We start from the raw sequence: 22,070 nt of genomic DNA, 5'->3' as shown, positions 1-22,070 counted from the left end.
CAAACTTTGACATCATTTTACTTTTTTTATTTCATTATTGCGCTTTAATATGCTCCACTGTTGGATATGCTCCAAATAAAGGAAAATATTCTTCGACCCCGATATTCTCTTCTTTGTCACCCCTATTAAAAAATAAACGATCTCTTTTTTATTGGTGTGTATCGTAAACAATGATTGGCTACCATACACACAAGTGTGGCGAATTCTCCAATCATTGCAAGTGTATTATATTTAGTATGTCAAGGTTTTCCTTGTGAAAGTGTAAACGTATTGACAATGCACAACCTCCTGACAAGATATGACTGTCAACTTTCAGCTAGAATGACATCAGTGATCGCTGACGTTGTGGCGATCGGGACGTCGATCGTGGTAACTTAGTTGGCAATGGGAACATAGTAGTAAAGTGGTAAGTGTTTAGTAAAGTGTTATCCCATGTACTGTGTAGCGAAACTACTGGTTTATAATCTTAGGGAAGGCGCACATTTTCACAAGGCAACAAACTTGCGGGTTTGCAGCTCAAGACGACAACTCGTCAAGTGAAAAGGTTGCAGGTTGTAACTCATCTTTTGATATACACGCATTAGAAGTGAGTCTGCATAGAATGTTTTCAGTCTCTCTTCTGAAGAAATTTCAGTCTCACAGACAGCGTCGGCGGAGGGTTAGGTACGCTGGGAACACCACGGTATGAATCGCGAATGAACCTTTGTACATATAAAATTGTTTTTGCAGACACTATGGGTACAAATGCACGGAAGTAATGTGTCTTTAGATGTTGGGACCAAGCCGACAAATATCATACATTTTTTTTGACATGAAAGATCATTATAGTGTAAGCTGCAGGTCATGAATTAGATTTTTGGTCATAAAAAAACTAAAAAAAGTCAGGTTCATTCTCCCCGATCGGTGACTGACCTATATATTTTATGCCGTGGGACATGTCTCTCAATGCGCGTGCGCCCGATCACCAGACCTCAACGTTGTTGACATGGCAACAATATTGTCAGTAGCCAAGTAGGTCCCATCATGCTTTGTAAGTGTTCTAAACTTAAAGCGCAGTGGTCGTCGCGCTGCGCATCCTCCTGAGGGGGTCCCCCTCTGTTGTAAACAAATCCAAGAACGCCGCACATGTTACGGGTTGATTGTAATGTTTGCGATATTGCCGCTTGTTAAAATGGCGGCTGATCTGTCACAAGCATATCAACTAAAACCAAATGTAACACGAAATAAAAGGTCAATTAATGTAAGTTAAATATCTGCTGAATATTGAACAATAATTGCACGCTGGATTGAGATCACATTTGCTCATGATTTTCTTGAATCAGTTGAATGGGGCTCGGCTACTGTATCGCTCGAGCCATAGAGCTAGACGTACGCATACGTACGCATGTATACGCCAACAGACTATCAACGACCAGGCTCTAGTTTTCAACATCGCTAGCAAGGACGAGAGCTTTCATTTCAAGAGGCCCGACAGGAGTACAACAAGTTGTACAAAGACAACAACTCAAACTACAGAAATCTACAGCTCGCAGAGCAATGCCCGCTGCAGCAAGAAGCATCTCTGCATCTGTTCCGTTCCGTGGTCTGTATGAACGTCCGTGTCAAACCGGGTATATGGCGCGCTATGTACACACTCGGCTGTGGAGAATCCAACTCAACTACAACAAAGTTTACCCCGTTTTGGGGTGCAAACGAGAATTCTGAGTACAGGTATCAAGTCAAGCGAAGGACCTTTCATAGGTCTTCTTGTTATGTGGGGGTTATCTCACTTGAAAGAGGATTCAGACCTACCCGGCAATCAGGAGGTACAACAACGAAGTTTGCCCAGCACCGGTAGGCCTACACCAGCTAGCGGTTGGATCACTGCCATGACCGTGCACAGGCCGGGGCACAGGATCTCTCGATACGTCTATGCACGGTGTAGCCGTGCAATTTTCCTGCCAAATGCCGCGAAAACCCGCTCGTTTTGTCTATTGTTTCCTGACATTTACTATTTCTTACCACGTAATACTAGGAGAAGTAAGACATGGTGATCAACAGTTGGTTGTGGGCCAAGTCGTCGCGGGCCGGCCGGTACGTTGTGGGACCGAATTCTCTATATCCGTGTACGTCAACGCGGTGACCGTCTCCCAACAACATCTCCTGTGTCCTGCTCAGGCTAGCCGATCATGGTCTTGAGTGTAATTTTTGTGTTAGGCATTGTGCTTGTTGCTGGTCTACATATATAGGCAATGTTGATCATTTTAGTTATGTATTTTCACTGTACTGTACATAGCATTGTGTATAACCAGCGTGATCGCGCGCGATCAAAGCTTTTGTTCACTGTGTCTGCGTGCAGTAAACTCAGCGACATAATGTGCTGAGTGTAGTGTCCCAATGTTCGTAGCTCTACACGAGTTATTACCACTGAAGTTCGTTTCCGATCTTAATATTTTACTATTGCATGATGTTGAGTCTTACTTACAAAGGCCTTAACAAAGTGGGGGACTGCTCCCATCTCACTCCTATTGAAGTTGAGAAGACTTATGTTTACAAAAATTTATGTTTATCAACAAAAAAACACGCAAGCGCGGCGCGACGACCACTGCGCTTTAAGGTGGTTGGAAAGGCTAGAGCGTCAGTTATAAATTTCAACAAAACTATTAAAATATAAAGTAGTCAACATTCTCTGTGGAATAAAAAAACTAGACATTTGGGCACAAAGGCACTGCAGAGTTATAGCCTGTTAAAACTTCTGAAAAACTGACCAAATAAGAAGTTGGAAAGTCCTTAGTGTATTAACTATGGTAGAGGTCCCCTAGCTTTTAATAAATGTTTGAAAAGGGAAAGTCATTATTTCTGTTTTTCAGGAAAGTTTGACGAGGCAATGCTGGCATTCAGAGTGAGTGACTGCTATTGTAAATGCATTTTTAGATTCTTTGAGTGTCAAGAGGTGTCAAAAGTGAGATTAACCAAAAAAATGCTCTATGACTTCAAAGAAGGGTGCAAATATGGCTTGTTTTCACATTTTTGACAGAATAACAGTTTTCCTACATAATTGTATACCAATTTAATCCAACTTTGAAATGAGATATGGACATGGAATTTTTACAGCCTATTAACAAGGTTACAGATAAGATTTGTACGGCACAATTTTGCTGTATTTGAAGTACTTTTTGAAAAATCACATTTTGAAATTTGAAAGAATTTTTAGTAATTTTTTGATATATAAACCCATGTAAAATCATAAAAACATTTTATTTACAAATCCTGCCGTACAAATCTTACAATAAATAGTGTCAACATATTTATAACTAATTTGGTAATATTAATACTATCCAATTATTATTAAATTCAAATATGTAAAAAAATATGAAAAATTAAATTTTAATATTTACTGGTGTCATATTTCAAAATCATGGCTGCAAATATACAATGTTTATATTCTTTGGAGAAAATATTAACTAAGGGAGTTATCCTGAAAATTTGAACTAAATATCTTGATTCTAACACTTGAAACTTGACATTAACTCTGAGAAAAGAATTGGTGCAAAAATAGCCTTTTCAGCCACCTTAAATGTTTTATGTATGACAAACAGACAAAAAGCATTCCTACTCAACAATTTTGAAATTGACTGCAGGTTTACACTTGTATGTGCATAAAGACTAAGGTTTGGTTAAAATGGACATATTAGTGTAAATTTTCAATGCATCAATACTGTCCAGAGTAAGGTACTTCAATTGTGCGCATTGATCAGACTATGCAACAAATGAATAATCATCACATCGACAGATCAGATAATGAGATAATTAATTAACATATTGACCAGGAGTCAGACTTAATCATAGCAGTTGAATATTGACTAAGGTCATATGGATGTGTGACATGTGAGGTTGTTGATAGACCAGAACAGTGCAAATTACAAAAGTCTACACAAGTAGATTTATAATTGGACCATCCTGTGTCCTTCGCATATTCATTGGTTGAACTGAACCATGTGACGGACCACAAATATACAGTAGTGGTTTTTAAATGGGTAACTCTTGGTAGGGCCCTACCGAGAAAAATCGATAAAAAGGGCGGAGCAAAACATAACTAATATGGTTTCTTTGTGAACAAAAAGTAGCAAATTAAACAGCTGGTTGAACACCTCCAAAAATAGAACGTGCACGCCACATAATGTAAACATTGACTGCACGGTGACTTTACGTATACTATTTTCACCCAATTTTAACGGTTACTTTCCATACGATACATCCACTCATTTCCCCATAGGTTTGTCTTGAACATAGACTTTTTCGAAGTCTTACTGGAGCAGAGGTTCGGCGCGGCGTCACCTCGGATTTGTACAAACCGTGATGACGTTGCCAGGCGATCGATCGACACTCCTTAGTTCTCATGCGTCATGGTATACGTTTCTCGTCCGAAAACGAAGCGTTTGTCATTGTATTCAGCACGTTTTTGAATGATTCAACATAATGCATATCATGGCAGTGGCAATAGCTATCCGCATCTTTGTATACGGGTAAACGATACAGAAATCCAACGAGTAGTTTTTCTGCCACGGGATCTATTATCTGGGTTTTCCTTGGCTCGGTCATAGTGTACATCACTCTTGCAGGGAGTTTTGATTGCAGAGTTGTATTTGCCTTGATAATGAAGCACCGTTTTGTCCAAACGCCGTCCTAGAAATGCCGCATTTCAGGAAAGAACGGAAAAAATCAAAACAGTTCTGAAAGAACAGCAAATTCGCCTACTAGATGTCCAAATTTATCGAGTGTGGTTATTTCAATGGACGACTTGGACATTTACCACAATGCTCAACGGCCACGTCGTCTACCAAATTTTGTAGAGCTTTTGTCTTACAAACAATCCTTTCCTCATTCGACCTAAGTTCAGCGAGGCAGGGCTTTGTCTCCATTATAAAACGTAGTTTTCCACAGTTCTCGGATGGTAGTTTTATTTTCTTTTTCAAAATTTCGTTGTCTCATGAACTCGGCAGCTGTCGGATGGGAGGGTTCCGACGACTATTCCCCCGGCTTCGATTACAAGTTTTATGGTGACCGAAATGAAATGTGGTGTCGATTTGTTGTCTTATGATTATTTCAAAAAGCTTCTGAAAAATACTTATTTTAGAAATCAAACCTGTTAATATTAAATCACCAAAAATAAAATCAGAATAAAGTGATCGCATGAATTCTCGGAGTATTCATATTTCAATGTTCATCCTCCTATAAATTATTATAAAATGGTGAGTTCTAGTATTTCGCTACTTTGAACGATCCCGCCAAAATCGAGTGCAATTGCACTTCTACACTCTCCACGCAGTCGCAATACTATAGTCATTACAAACGCGTGGTAGTCAGAGTCAGACTGCTAATCACACTGTCAACTGGCTTTATGAAGATAGCGGTCACTGATGAGCACTAGAGGTAGCTCGGGAATTTTCTTTGCCAGGAATGAATTGGAGCTAGCTATGATAGGGATCGAGCGGGACATTTGAGTGCAACTTATGGACTGATTAGTACGGTGACATCAGCTGCCGCCGGCGACGTTTGTCAACTCGACGTCTGATCAGCATAAGTGACCCAGCAGTGACAACCGAATATGCCAAAGGCGATAGCAGGGCGTAAAAAAATCCCGGTTTTGTCAGCACATTGGATCTGGAGGCTACTTGTTTTTTGAATTTTGACTTTGTTCGCTTGTGTTACATAGGCATGCACGGCTTAGATCGGGAAAGAAAATGTATATCACTTTTGGAAACAGCTAAGCGATAGTTACGCATATCGCATTGCGATGATTGCGCTTTCAACAGTACGTTGACTAGAGGGTAAAACTTGAAATTTGAAAAGAAGACGGAAGATATACAGACAGTGTGGACAAAGTGATAGATCATGCCAGAATTTGTGCTGGTACTTGTCCATGGTCTCTACCCGAACTTACCTGGTGTACTTTACATCGGGCATGAATGGCATTAGGCCTTCCTGTCTATACAATGTACGGCTAGTACAATCAGTCCTTTTCAGGACCAACAAATTTTCCAAAAAGAGAACTACCGAATCAAATGTGTTTGCATGTATTTATTATACACAGTGTGTGTGCGTTTGTATCTTTCGGTACGCTCCGAGTATTTGGTGTTTTTTCCCCGCATTGAACAATCAACGCTACGTACGTAAAAAGTAAACAACGTATCGCTAATGACTCATTTGCAATTTGCATATCATGTCAATCAAGCAGATTCAAACTGAACATCGAACGTTATACCGGCGATATTACTGGCAAATATTTTATCTTTTTTCTGGTTCCAGACGTCATTTCAAATTTAATTTCGTCAGAAACCAAGTATATTGTGCTCCAAATACTTATACAATTCCCTCAATTTCCAAGAAAAAATTAATCAGTAGATTTCTAAATTAACGGTTTTTATCGGACGTCCAGAGCGTACCGAGTATGTTTGAATATCCCACCATTATGACCACTCTTGTAGGTTCCACGCTTTTATACGGAGTTGGGGCTTTAACATGCCTGTGAATATGAATAATAGTATTAGCAACCCACAGTATCGTACACATCATATTTTTAGAGCCAAAATGTAAATTATGACTTGTACAAAGACCATAATCAATCACAAAATAAATGGAGCACTTGTGAGCCAAGCTTAGACACTTTTTTCTGAAAAACTTCCAGTCTTGCAAAATTTGTACAGCTCATGTAACAGGGAATCTCACACATCACTGCCAAGTGAATACTTTTGTGTAATACAAGTAATGGGGCCCCGTCGTCTTTGCGTGGGAAATTTTCATTTTTTTTTTCTTTCTTTCATTCTGAGGGGGGGGAGGGGTTCATTTATAATTTAATGGAAACAACAGACTCCACCCTGTTATTTATGGGTGCAGGTTAGTAAACAGGCTCGGCTCTGTTAATTTTTGCCTTTCCTCTTGCCCTTGCCCAGAAATAAAAAATCACCCTTTATTTCTGAAGTGGTGTACCAGATCACAAAACGGTGTATGAGTTACTCTTGTGGTATTCTCAACAATTCAAATTTAAAATATACTTGCTTTACCAACACATGCTTATGTTCCTATTGTAACTTTTAGGAACAATCTTATGGTTAATCTGAATTTCTTTCAAACTTGTGAAAAAAATGTTCATTTGATGTGCATTGTAGCCTAAACAATTGTCATGGTAACAGTCCTGATTTAACATAAGAAATAATGTTGGATTTTTTCCACTGTCTGGTACTGGTAGCAAAGTATTTCAAAGATTTAAATCAATTATTGATTCTACTGTTTTGAAGCTGGAAAGATCACACTGAGGTCACGTCAAGAAACACACTGAGGTCAAGTCAAAGATCACACTGATGTCATATCAAGGATCACACTGAAATCATGTCAAAGAGCACACTAAGGTCATGTCAAAGATCATACTGAGGTCACGGCAACAAACACAAGGATGTCGTATCAAGCACGCTGAGGTTATATCAAGGAGCAGGCAGAGGTGAATTTATGGTATGTAAGCAACTAATGTGTTTACTGTCCAGGGACAAGTCATTAATTTTTTTTCACAACAAGAATTACTTTACAGCATTTAGTTATGTAAATGTACCATTATTTATGCTTGAAAAATTCATGCACGGTGATTTTTTAAAGTTATTCAAAATGTACTTTTTTGAAATGTAGTTTTACCTGACTGCTCTAGGTGGAATTAATGTTTAGAGTTTATCATTGTTCTCGTCTTATCATTCTTTTAACATAGTGACATGTAAAACTATAAAAGACGCATTTCCTGTCGAGATTTGAACAAATGGTTGTGAAACAATGTACAATTTGTAATGTTATTGTTATTGTCATTATTGTGTAGATTACAATACAAGGTCAAACAGTCAATTGTGTAGATAACAATTGGGCCATACAGTCAAACAATCAGTTGTGTAGATAACAATTGGGCCATACAGTAAAACAATCAGTTGTGTAGATAACAATTGGGCATACAGTAAAACAATCAGTTGTGTAGATGACAATTGGGCCATACAGTCAAACAATCAATTGTGTAGATGACAATTGGGCCATACAGTCAAACATCAGTTGTGTAGATAACAATTGGGCCATACAGTCAAACAATCAGTTGTGTAGATAACAATTGGGCCATACAGTAAAACAATCAGTTGTGTAGATGACAATTGGGCCATACAGTCAAACAATCAGTTGTGTAGATGACAATTGGGCCATACAGTCAAACAATCAGTTGTGTAGATAACAATTGGGCCATACAGTCAAACAATCAGTTGTGTAGATAACAATTGGGCCATACAGTCAAACAATCAGTTGTGTAGATAACAATTGGGCCATACAGTCAAACAATCAGTTGTGTAGATAACAATTGGGCCATACAGTCAAACAATCAGTTGTGTAGATGACAATTGGGCCATACAGTCAAACATCAGTTGTGTAGATGACAATTGGGGCCATACAAGGTGGGTTTACACATGTATTTTTTTAAAGCTGAGGAATCCGATTAGTCGTTCTGTAAATATTCCTAATAAGTGATCTAAGCGATCTCACGTTTACACGTCATACACAAGGTATGAATTTAGTTCGGGTCAAGCGCCCTCAGCGATATCTGGGCTAGAGAACAATCGCTTGCTTGCAATGGCGACCCACACATCATGCAGCTGCTGTCTACGCTCTTTTTGTGTTCTGTCAACCAATCGAGACGCCTTCGGCGAAGAAATTTACTAGGAGAGAATATTGTTGGCCTCGCCCCGTCTGATGTCGGTATCTATTTCATGTTAAGATCAGACTCTTATACCGAAAATTGAGACAGTCAAAGTTCCGGCCAATGCGACACTAGTAACACTGGATGTAATTTCCATGTACACGAATACACCACATAATGAGGCAATTGAATCAGTCAGCAGAGCATTAAATCAGGAAAGATCATCAAACAATTACATAATCAAAAGTAACCACACAACGAAATACATGATAGCTCTGCTAGAAATAATCTTAATAAACAACACATTTGAATTCAACGATGAATTCTACCGGCAAATATGGGGATGCTCTTATACGGAAATAATCTCGATGGGGTTGTTCGCCAGAAATAGCAGATATTACATTTCACGAGACAGAAATGAGAATAATACTGAAATGCAAACAACAAATACCGACCTGGCTGAGGTTCAGGGACGATGTTTTTCTGATTTTCATCGGAACACAACACGAACTCAATGAATTCATATCAAACATCAACAAAATGCATCCTACTTTCAAATTTTCGTTTGAAAGCTCCTCTCAAGAAATCACATATTTAGACCTGACTATCTACAAAGGTCGTCGATACAACAAAGAGAATATTCTCGACATCAAGACACACACAAAACCAACAGATACTTTCCAGTTCTTACAAAGAAACTCATGCCATCCGGCAGCAACATTCAAAGGTCTGATCAAAGGTGAAACATTACGATACATCAGAACACGTAACAACGAAACCGATTTACACAGAAAGTCACACAATTTAGTGAAAAAAATTAGTGAAAAATTACAAGACCGACAATATAAAAAATGAAATAGAACGCATTATCAGAGAGACAGATCATAAAAGCAGGAAAAGACTGCTTGAACAACAAAAAGAAAGAAATAACGCCACCAACAATACAGTAGTCTTCATAGCCCGTACATCGACACGACAAAAATCAAGCAAGCCCTGACATAAAACTGGAGTGAACTTGAAAAGACAAAACACTAAAAAACTGTTCAAAAACCAACCAATAATCGCATATAGAAGGAACAGAAATATAGGCGACACACTTATAAGCGCCAGACTTCACAAAAACTATAATAGCTCAAACTCAGGTTCACACGAACCCACACAAACACAACAAGATCAAACAGTAGACATTCTAGCTTCCCTACCAAACGTAAATGGAACAACATATTACCAAATAAAAACAATCAACCATTCAACACGTCTCACCAATCAAAAATGAATTTTAAGCGACTGATGAAGAAAACTCTGTTTTCGAAACGTAGCGCCAAAGGATCGTAGTGTCACAGTAGTCTCTCCGCTCCAGTGTGGATTAACACAAGACACGTAGATTACGGGTACGTCTCGCCATGGCTATTAAGCACATTTTACATAAAACAGCCAAACATGATATACACTTATATTATACACAATATCATACACAAAACGCAAACAACCCAAATATGAACGATGTGTGGAGTTGCTTTCCCTTTACTACCAGTTGCTTTCCCTTTACTACCTACAACTCATCGTAAAATGGCATCGTTTTTCTAGCTCTGCCACCACGACGGTTGTTGTCGGACACGGACTTGAACTGAGCTCGCAACCGTTTGATTTTTTGTGGCATTGTTCCGCTGTCCTCTCGAGTCCCTTCTCCCTGGCCTTGGCAGCGACGTCTTCATACACTTGCCGATCCCTCGACGTGCCGTCCATCATACGGATGACGTTTTCGTCTCTCCAGATTGAAATTAGTAGCCTGATCTCTTCCTGTGACCAATTGTTGCCGCGATCGCGAGAGCTTCTTACTTGAACACCGTCCATTGTGGTAATGACCGAACCGAAGACAGGATATAGTTCGGCGTTTAGTTCGGTGTTCTGGTCACACGTGTAAATAGGCCATTGTTTAGTACGGAGCACCGAACCTGGACCAGCCCTCTGACACCGAATTAATTTAGTTCTTTGTTAGTTCGGTGTTGTCTGTTTACACGTCCAACTGACACAGGTTTAAATTTATTCCGGTTTCAACTCAGGACTTAATCACCACATGTAAACACCCCTAGCAGTCAAACAATCAGTTGTGTAATAACAATTGGGCATACAGTCCAACAATCAGTTGTGTAGATGACAATTGGGCCATACAGTCAAACAATCAGTTGTGTAGATGACAATTGGGCCATACAGTCAAACAATCAGTTGTGTAGATGACAATTGGGCCATACAGTCAAACAATCAGTTGTGTAGATGACAATTGGGCCATACAGTCAAACAATCAGTTGTGTAGATAACAATTGGGCCATACAGTCAAACAATCAGTTGTGTAGATGACAATTGGGCCATACAGTCAAACAATCAGTTGTGTAGATGACAATTGGGCCATACAGTCAAACAATCAGTTGTGTAGATGACAATTGGGCCATACAGTCAAACAATCAGTTGTGTAGATGACAATTGGGCCATACAGTCAAACAATCAGTTGTGTAGATGACAATTGGGCCATACAGTCAAACAATCAGTTGTGTTGATGAACAATTGGGCCATACAGTCAAACAATCAGTGTGTGTAGATAACAATTGGGCCATACAGTCAAACAATCAGTTGTGTAGATGACAATTGGGCCATACAGTCAAACAATCAGTTGTGTAGATGACAATTGGGCCATACAGTCAAACAATCAAAACTTCAAAACCATTCTACATGCTCTGTTTTTATTATCGGGACATTTTTGACAAAAGGAAATGTTTTGACTGTTGTTATGTCCTGAATGAAAAGATAGGCAGACTTTAAAGAGATAAACAGGTTGTTTTTGTCGTTCTTAAAATCACAGCGTCTATGAAATCAAATCAGTTGTCAATATTGACCACTGCAAACCAATCTGTTAGGATCTATCAAAAACAAACTCTGTGTAGGAATAACATGTTTTGTGCCAGTGGCAATGCCCATGATGTACAAGATTCTTCACAAATAAAATGTTTTTCATCACTGAACAACAAATGAACATATTTGGCTCACTGTCATGTAGCTTGAAAATAGTTGAGTTTCAGTCAAATTACTATGTCAGGGCCCATGTCATTATCAACATGTTATTATTTGTTCCTATGCGGTGTGTGATCCTATGTGGTGTTCAATACACAAGGCCTGTAATAAACCAAAATAAAAATTTCAGAGTGCCATTAATGTTTGTTCTGTAATAAAGAATAATAGAGTTGAAAATTTAAAAGTTTTCTTTCTGGTTGAATACTGGATAAGGTGAAATACTGTGGTTTGTGAGATAATCAAGACTGCCAAACGGTTAAGGTGGTTTGAAAGGCTATTTTTGCAACCAATTCTTTTCTCAGAGTTAATGTCAAGTTTCAAGTGTTAGAATCAGATATTTAGTTCAAATTTTCAGGATAACTCCCTTAGTTAATATTTTCTCCAAAGAATATAAAAATTGTATATTTGCAGCCATGATTTTGAAATATGACACCAGTAAATATTAAAATTTAATTTTTCATATTTTTTTTACATATTTGAATTTAATAATAATTGGATAGTATTAATATTACCAAATTAGTTATAAATATGTTGACACTATTTATTGTAAGATTTGTACGGCAGGATTTGTAAATAAAATTTGTTTTTATGATTTTACATGGGTTTATATATCAAAAAATTATTAAAAATTCTTTCAAATTTCAAAATGTTATTTTTCAAAAAGTACTTCAAATACAGGAAAATTGTGCCGTACAAATCTTATCTGTAACCTTGTTAATAGGCTGTAAAAATTCCATGTCCATATCTCATTTCAAAGTTGGATTAAATTGGTATACAATTATGTAGGAAAACTGTTATTCTGTCAAAAATGTTGAAAACAAGCCATATTTGCACCCCTCTTTTGAAGTCATAGAGCAGTTTTTTTTGGGTTAATCTCACTTTTGACACCTCTTTGACACTCAAAGAATCTAAAAATGCATTTACAATAGCAGTCACTCACTCTGAATGCCAGCACCACCTTGTCAAACTTTCCTGAAAAACAGCAAATAATGACTTTCCCTTTTCAAACATTTTATTAAAAGCTAGGGGACCTCTACCATAGTTAATACACTAAGGACTCCCCAACTTCTTCTTATTTGGTCAGTTTTTCAGAAGTTTTAACAGGCTATAACTCTGCAATGCCTTTGTGCCCAAATGTCTAGTTTTTTTTATTCCACAGAGAATGTTGACTACTTTTATATTTTAATAGTTTTGTTGAAATTTATAACTGACGCTCTAGCCTTTCCAACCACCTTAACCCTTTGAGCGCCAAAGTCAATTTTTGTCCCCTTTATAAAATATACCCCAGTCAATTTTTTGTCAGATTTTGCCAAAATTTAGATAAAAACTGTGGCCAATAAAATGTGTTCATTTGATCCAAATTATCAAAAAATAGCGTCAATGACACCGTAGCTCCTATCCTGGACTATTAGTGTTTGTTCTCTGGTCAGATATTTGAACATGTGTGAAAGGGATAAAGTGCATGAAGTGAAAATACTTAAATGTAATGTACTGGAGACAGTGAAATATGTTTAATGTATTTATTCAGAATATAAAATGGAAAAAATACAGAATTAGATATATCGAATACTGGTGATACAACCATTAACTCACAAGTCTTTACAATGACATAGTCCCCACTTGTAATAGGAGTATTAGTCTTGATGGGGCAGGAAAAGGTCATTAAGAAGTATCACTAAGTGTATTGTTCAGATCTATGGGCACATAGGTCTATGTCATTGTTCCCAATTTGAAACACATGAGGCATGTCTAAGTTATGGTTCTAAATCGGGAAAAATATCAAACCTCTAGCTGTATTGGCCAGCCAAGAAATACATATGGCATAATAAATGAGTACAAGATGTGACATCTTAGCAGCGTTCTCACCAGGCCGCGATTCCGCGACATTCTCGCGTATTTTTCTGTTTTGTCCGGATTTCTTGGGCGTACGCGCCAATAGTGGCGCGCCTTTGAAATTATAAACTTTCGTGTGCCAGCCGTACAGCGCGGCCGGCCGTATCATACAGCCAATACTTCTCACCATGGACGTAAATGATTGACGCGAGTAATTACACTTCCTGGTTGAAACCGAGGCAATCTGGAGGCAATACCCGTCAGAGGGCGTACTTAAGCCACAGTCACTTGTGATTCGATACATGATGGCCGATGTGTGGATGCATTATCATTACGTATACCACACAGCGGCCGTCGTGTATTGAACCACACGAGACTGTGGTAGTCTGACGCACTGGACGTGTTCGCCTTGCATGCATACCGGTAAATGTCCACGGAATTCGCGGAAGCTGGAGGCGTCATGGGCACGATAAATATTTTCATAGGCTACGACAACGATAATCCGAACTACGAAAACACAAGAATGTAAAGCTTGTATATCCCTAAGGAATTACATGAACATTTTTCGAAAACAACGAACTCGAAGCTGGTAGCATTTATACTAGTGTGAGTTCCGCATGGCAACCAGGGTCTTGACGGGAACGACGTTATAGTGTTCGTGCCGTTGAGATTCAGTGAATTTTTGTTCTCGAAAAATAACGCAACTTTGTCTGAGATAATTTTTAGGTCTTTGCTATGTTTGGAATCATGTATAAACTTCGCGGGAGATACGTGTTGTGTGATGTTATCAGGCATTTGCTCCGTTCCTCGCCCACGTGACCTAGTACCTACGACTGGAAATGATCGACAACTGGCCCACTGCCGATTGATGATATTATTCCAAAAGTAGTTCCGAGGTTTAAATGTGGAAAAGTTGGAGGAAAGTTCTCTTATTATGCAAACAATTATCAATTCTTGGCTTGCGCATGTGATAAGTATATTATTCCAGGCGAACTTATACGTGAGAACATGGACGTCTTTTTTCCATGCTTCAATCAATTGACAAAATTTGTAGCCTTGGCTGGGCGACCAAAATTTCACGTCAAAAGTTGATGATTGTTTACAAACATCATAGGGATATGTTTTCCTGATCTAAATAAATGCTGACTTGGCCTATTCCTTCTGCTGGTTGTGAAAGGGGGTTTAGTGTGCGAAAAAAAAGTAACTCATGACAGGAATCAACTGGAGCTGAACGACTGGACACTCTAGCAACTACTGTTATTGTAGAGGGCCCCGAAATGGACTTTCACACTGGAAAGAACGAAAGTCCCATAGACTTTTCATTAAAAGGCACTGATATTTAATATCAGTTGATATTTTCACCGAATGTTTACAAAAAAGTTGTTAAGTGAATGAGTTGTTGAGTCCTTTATTTTTTCCATGCATAGACTAAGGTTCGTATTTGCAGTTTGACTTTTTTAACATATTTATATATTGTCTCACAAAAATCATCCATTGTCCCGCTTTTTTTTGGTCAGCGGACAAAATGTCCCACAAAATTTTTTTTCTGGTGAGAACACGATGCTTAAGGTCTATATCCTATCAAAATTGAAGCGTATAAGAACTTGTGATTACTGAGTTATGCATATATATGTATATTCAAGGTCAAAGGTCATCGAGGTCACATGACATTTTGAAAAAAAATTAGTATTGCTGATTAATCCCTATATGCCAAAAATCAGATCTCTAGCTCTATTCGCTTGCCCAGAATTAGATGTGTACATAATTAATGAGGTAAAGCGTGTGTTGTCATAAGGTCTCCCATCCTACTAAATACAAAGGACATAGCACTTGTGGTTACTTATTTATTGACATAATCATATATTTTAATAAAAGGTCATCGAGGTCACATGACATTTGGTCAAAAACTTTCTATCCTATAGTCTATCCCTATATACCAAAAATCAGACATCCAGCTCTATTGGCTTGCTCAGAATTAGATATGTGCATAATTATTGAGGTGACAGTATGTGGTGTCATAAGGTGTCCAATTATACCAAATATGAAGGGTGTAGCACTTGTGGTTACTGAGTTATGGACAAATATGTATATTTGAGGTCAAAGGTCATCGAGGTCACATGACATTTTGTCAAAAAAATTGTATTGCTAAGTTATCCCTATATACCAAAAATCAGACCTCTAGCTCTATTGGCTCGCTCAAAATTAGATATGCACATAATTAATGAGGTACAATATGTGGAGTCATAAGGTGTCCCATCATACCATATATGAAGGGTGGTAGCACTTGTGGTTACTGAGTTATGGACAAATATGTATATTTGAGATCGAAGGTCATCAAGGTCACATGACATTTTGTCAAAATATCCGAGATATCTGCGTGAACGGATGGACTCACGGATGGACGAACAGACGGACATGACCCAATCTATAAGCCCACTGGACTTCATCCGTGGGGACTAAAAATTGTGTCACTGCATCCTTTTTGCAATATGAATACGATGAGAAACTAAATTTTTATTTTTCGTGGCCTTATACATGGGAGTCTATGGAGATCTGCCTTATACATGGGAGTCATGGACGTGTAAACTAAAAATATGCAAATTCACCACGATTTGCCCACATTTGGGAAAGGTCACTCCTATGCACTTCCATACCAAGTTTCAAATCAATCAGACTTATGGTTTCAGAGAAGAAGATTTTTTGACAAAAATGGGAGAAAATTACAAAAAAATTCATGAAAAATAGCAAGTCCAAGATACTGACCCAAGATGTGCACAATCATTTCATGTCAGCCCAAAGTAATTACATGCTAATTTTTCATGTAATCTGCTCAGTGGTTATTGAGTTTTTTCAATTTTGACTGTTTTTCACATTTTTTCACTTAATTTGCATATTTTTGGCAATGACAACTTCATTTGAACAAAATCTCATCTACAGCCCATCATCCATGTACACACCAAATATCAAGATGAAATGTACAGCGGTTTTGGAGTTTTTGATGTTGACGGACAGACATACAGACACACAGACATACAGACATACATACATACAGACATTTCCCTAGCCTATAAGAATAGCTTCCATTGCCATATACACATATGGCTATGGGAGCTAAAAATTACAAAAAATTGGTAAAATGTTGCACTAAAATTTTGGTGGGAAAAAATACAGCACTCAAAGGGTTAATACTACACTTTCCTTCGTTGATTTACTGTCAATCTATAACATGGAAAAATTATATTTTCTATCAGGGCAAGTAGATGAAGAATTACCAGCTTGAAGTGTGAAGGTACAGTATATGTGTGGAAACAAGGTTACAGTCAACTGTGAAGTGACGGTAGGAAGGAAGGCTACCACTGGCTGAAAATACAGCCTTTCTACAGCAGGAATGTTGGAAGGATACAGCTTGTCTCAAGTAGTGAAGTAGAAGATACAATTTGTCTGAAGTAGTGAAGTGGAAGAATACAGCTAGTCTGAAGTAGTGAAGTGGCTCTCAAGATTCAAGAATATTGTTGATTTCAAGCAGTGACATATCTACTAGAATGATAGAGACAAGGTCTCTATTGGACTGATAAAACCACTTTGCTGCAGGGAAATGTGTGTCTGTATTTGGATTCAAGAATGTGGCAAGTCCACTGAAAGAGTCTAATTTTAGACAAATTTTGGCCTTACTGGAATTACCAACACTGTTCACGGTAAACTGAATCAAGAAATAAAACAATACTGAATATGGGCAATAAATTTCCTCAGGTTGGCAAACGCCGTAAAACAGTGGTGACAGACTCTAGTCATCAAAGCAATATTTTGATGTTGCTGAACCAAATGAGAGACAAAGAATGCTTAACAGATTTGACAATTGTTGCTGGTAACACAGAGGTCAAATGTCATAAAATTGTGTTGATGGCAGCAAGTTGTACAAGTCATACCAACAAACCAAGCAAGACAGCATGGATGGAAACTAATCAGATAAATCTCACTGATGTCAAACCTAAAGTATTAAAGCAAGTCATTGATTTCATTTACACATCCAATATTGTCATCAATGAAAGTGACATTCAAGATTTAAAATGCATTGCAAAGAAATTTCATCTTTCAGCATTAGAAAAGCATGTGATCATTTCCATGTACAACAAACTGCGATAGAAAATCAGAGACAATGAATTCATCAAGGGTAAATCCTCGATACCAGCATTTCTTTGATGTCAATAACACCAAAGCAATTCTATCCGAGTTAAATGAGATGAGAAAACAGAAAATTCTGATTGATGCTGAGATTCAAGTTGAAAGTCAACAGTTTGCTTGTCACCGTGCTGTGCTTGCAAGCTGTAGTGATTATTTTAAAGCAATGTTTACAAATGAAATGAATGAAAAACACTGTCACCATATTACGCTGAATCAAATCTCAGCTGACATCTTTGAGAGTTTGATAGAATTCATTTACACAGCACAGCTTGTACTTTTGCCTGATGACATGCAGGACATGCTGACAACTGTCAATTACTTTCAAATCCATTTAGAAAAGTTAGCAGAAACCTGTACCAGTTCTTTGTTGGGAAAACTATCGCCTTCAACTTGTTTGCAGGCTTTAAACATGTCAGTTGCCTTATTGAGCCCGTCACTTGATCAAGCAGCCATTCAACTTGCTGTTACTAACTTCTCAAAAGTTTACATGACAAAGCAATTTTTGGAATTATCCAAAGATCATCTAATTAAAATAATTAGTGATGATAATCTGAATATTAATGAAGAAGACACAGTACTCCATGCTGCTGTCAAGTGGATCAATTATGATAAAAAGATGCGAGTTGCTCTAATCAATGATGTTATGAAATGTGTCAGATTTCCGTTTGTCAACAAAAACTATCTCCATGAAATGATACTAAGTGAGTCACACATAATGACATCACCGATAGTCAGGAAGTGTATAGAGGAATCAAACAAGCCACCATTAGAATCAGATAGCCAAGATAATACACAGCGTTACAGGGCACGTGATAAACTCACTAAGGAAGTCATTGTAATGATAGGAAGTGAGAGTCTTTGTGGCCCAAGTTTGTCAGTTGAATCTTACTCTGTAAGTACAGGCAGCTGGAATTCATTACCGTGTTTAGTTACTGGTATTGTACCAGTGACTGTAGTCACATTGGATAATGATATCTATGTGATGGGTTACTGCAGTGATGTTGGACTTCCTGAAGTTACCAGTCAGTTGTGGAAGTACTCTTCTGTTACTAATTCATGGTCACAAAAACCATCCATGAAAGTCAAACGTTGGAACTATGCTGCCTGTGTTTTATCAGGAATGATTTACTGCATTGGAGGACTCAGTGTCGGAAAGTATTCCATGGATGAGGTGGAAGTTATGATCCAATCACTGATTCCTGGAAAAATGGAGAGCCCTTGTTAGACAGTTTAGGAAGCCCTGTAGCAGTATCCTATGAGGAAAGAAGTAGATTGTTTGTGTTCAATGGTGATATGAGTGTTGATACATTGCAATTCTATTTACCAAGTCATAATCAATGGTATCTTTTGTCAAAATATCATCCACCTGCAAACCTTGGTCCTTTTAAAGTTGCATTTCTGATTAATCAAGAATACACTGCCTTGGTTTGACTGATGGCATGTTGGAACCAAATCTGTGGATTTTAGATGTATCTACAATGTTATGGAAACATTCAATGCAGATACCCTTTACATTCAATAGAAATGTTGATATTGTCAGTGCTAGTAGTTTGAATGGTAAACTCTATGTGATAATGAAAGAGTATGTCTATGATTTGGAAGGAGTTGATGTCAAGGTATGATGCTGGATGTGTATGACATTCACACAAAACGATGGCGTACACTTCAGGCATTGCATCCAGGTTGCTGTAAGCGATATTGCAAACTAGCAACATTCAAACAATTTAAACATTGTGATAAACTCTACAGCGATGCTTACATGTAATTGTTATAGACTCTACAGTGATGCTTACATGTAATTGTTATAGACTCTACAGTGATGCTAATACGTGTTATAGACTCTACAGTGATGCTACATGTACGGTATTGTTATAGACTCTACAGTGATGCTTATACATGTAATTGTGATAGACTACAGTGATGCTATACATGTAATTGTTATAGACTCTACAGTGATGCTTACATGTAATTGTTATAGACTCTACAGTGATGCTTACGTGTTATAGACTCTACAGTGATGCTTACATGTAATTGTTATAGACTCTACAGTGATGCTTACATGTAATTGTTATAGACTCTACAGTGATGCTTACATGTAATTGTTATAGACTCTACAGTGATGCTTACATGTAATTGTTATAGACTACAGTGATGCTTACATGTAATTGTTATAGACTCTACAGTGATGCTTACATGTAATTGTTATAGACTACAGTGATGCTTACATGTTATAGACTCTACAGTGATGCTTACATGTAATTGTTATAGACTCTACAGTGATGCTTACGTGTAGTTGTTATAGACTCTACAGTGATGCTTACATTTAATTCTTATAGACTCTACAGTGATGCTTACATGTAATTGTTATAAACTAGTGTTGCTTATATGTCATTGCTATAGACTCTACAGTGATGCTTATAAGTTATATCTAATAGAATCTACACAATGGCATTGCCATTGAGGTAGTAAGCACCTTGAAAGTGAAAGACTTAAACTTTTGCTCAAACTTTCCTCAAGGAAATCTTTCAACCATTCTCTTTCAAAACCAAGATTAAAAATCATAGGTCACTGGGCAAATTTTGGTACTAGAGAAACTAATTACCCAAGATTTACTGATATTTGAAATCCAAAATGTCAGCCAGCTGTATTCAGAAAAACAAAATTGTTGATTTAAAAAAAATAGTAAGACTCACAGTGAAAGTTTTTCTTACTCCATGGGCTTCAAAATGACTCCCAAAAGAGGTAGATCAGAAAAGAATTGAACAGTTTTAGTGTCCAAAAATCTGTCCCCAAGGCGCATATTACCTGAAGTACTGTCAAATTCTGTGTATCGAACTTTCTGTTCAAAAATGTTGCTGCTTGTCTCATGTGTGTACTTGTTGAATTATCTTCAAAGACCACTGGTCTGTTTTTGCTGAAGATTTTACCATAATTTGTATTAGAGATCTGAGCAAAACAGAATTACGAAGGATAGTGCACAAAATTGTATGGTATACTTAAAAGTACAGAAATGAGAAGTAGGTCTCAACTTTAATATTATTAGAATTTGAAACAAAAGTCCAGTGTACAGATGATTCTACAGAGTCATAATGAACTCTGTTGTATGGCAGTTCTTACCTTGGACAATTTCACCTCAGGGTTTTCTTAAGTCTATTGAAATGCTAAGAAGAAGACACATCTGTGACCAGTTCCATTATTGTTAGTTCCATTATATCTTTACATCTGGGTACTATTGTCCTAGCTGTATGCAAAGTAGGTAACTATTGCCTGAGCTGTATGCAAAGTAGGTAACTATTGCCTGAGCTGTATGCAAAGTAGGTAACTATTGCCTGAGCTGTATGCAAAGTAGGTAACTATTGCCTGAGCTGTATGCAAAGTAGGTAACTATTGCCTGAGCTGTATGCAAAGTAGGTAACTATTGCCTGAGCTGTATGCAAAGTAGGTAACTATTGCCTGAGCTGTATGCAAAGTAGCTTTGAAACATAAATTGCTAATCATTGGGAGTGTCCATTATACAACATAGATGTCCAGATTTTGGATTGTAATACGTTCACGTAAAAATACATCTAGGATTACAATTATGACTTGTTACTGTTCTTATACAGTTCATAGTCGTAGTAAATATCTTAGTGACTACTGTTATTTGAAAAAAGTGAAAATATTTGAAAACTGAAAGAGCTGTGCAGTTTTGCCCAAATTACCTTGTGCTACACAATGTGTTACCTCTCCTGATACGGATTACAAAACTGGAGTCATCTCATGAAAGCTTTTTAAATTTTACCAGATGTTAAGGAACTTATGGTCTTTGTTCTTTAAAATTGATTGTTTCTAATGAAAACTTATTGTAGTGTTGCCTCAATGATGCTTTATGTGCAAGTCTTGATTCTGTCCATAGTTGTAATTATTAATGCTTATATTCCGGATAAAAAATGACGTGATATGTTCTACAGAATCAGTACATCCAAGTGATCACCTGATGGCGGTACAAACAAATTCATTTGTACAAGCGCATACATTTCTATTCACGTTTGCGCACATGGGTTTGTTTGTACCATGGTCCATTATAATAATAATAATATTTTTATTGCTTGCTTGTAAATATAGGATTTACATCACATTTGTGGCAATAAAAGTGTGATACAAAAATAAGTTCAAATTTTCTTCAATAAAGATTTGAATTCCTTCCACATGGATCATGTGTACATGGACTGTTTAGACTCTCAATATTTGTTCCTAAAACATGATTTAACCTAAACCAATGTTAATTTAACGTTAGTATAAGGAATTGTACTCT

At 37.5% G+C, this 22,070-nt stretch overlaps 1 protein-coding gene across 1 annotated transcript; it reads left to right on the top strand.

Moving 5' to 3' along the window:
• Positions 1 to 258: 258 nt before the first annotated feature.
• LOC139142382 (kelch-like protein 21) lies at positions 259 to 21,592 on the top strand. The gene is made up of 3 exons (XM_070712300.1): positions 259 to 406; positions 7,278 to 7,488; positions 16,846 to 21,592. The coding sequence occupies exon 3, from the start codon at positions 17,751 to 17,753 to the stop codon at positions 18,999 to 19,001; it is 1,251 nt and encodes a 416-aa protein (XP_070568401.1). The 5' UTR covers positions 259 to 406; positions 7,278 to 7,488; positions 16,846 to 17,750; the 3' UTR covers positions 19,002 to 21,592.
• The last annotated feature ends 478 nt before the right edge of the window (positions 21,593 to 22,070 follow it).

The sequence above is a fragment of the Ptychodera flava genome, chromosome 1 (genome assembly GCF_041260155.1).
Source record: "Ptychodera flava strain L36383 chromosome 1, AS_Pfla_20210202, whole genome shotgun sequence".
In the NCBI taxonomy this organism is placed as follows: domain Eukaryota; kingdom Metazoa; phylum Hemichordata; class Enteropneusta; family Ptychoderidae; genus Ptychodera; species Ptychodera flava.
The sequence above is the reverse complement of the archived record's forward strand: the minus strand, read 5'-3'. Positions and strand labels throughout refer to the sequence as shown.

Coding starts and splice junctions, on each gene's coding strand:
- LOC139142382 (XM_070712300.1), top strand. CDS start 17,751: ATGAATTCATCAAGGGTAAATCCTCGATACCAGCATTTCTTTGATGTC.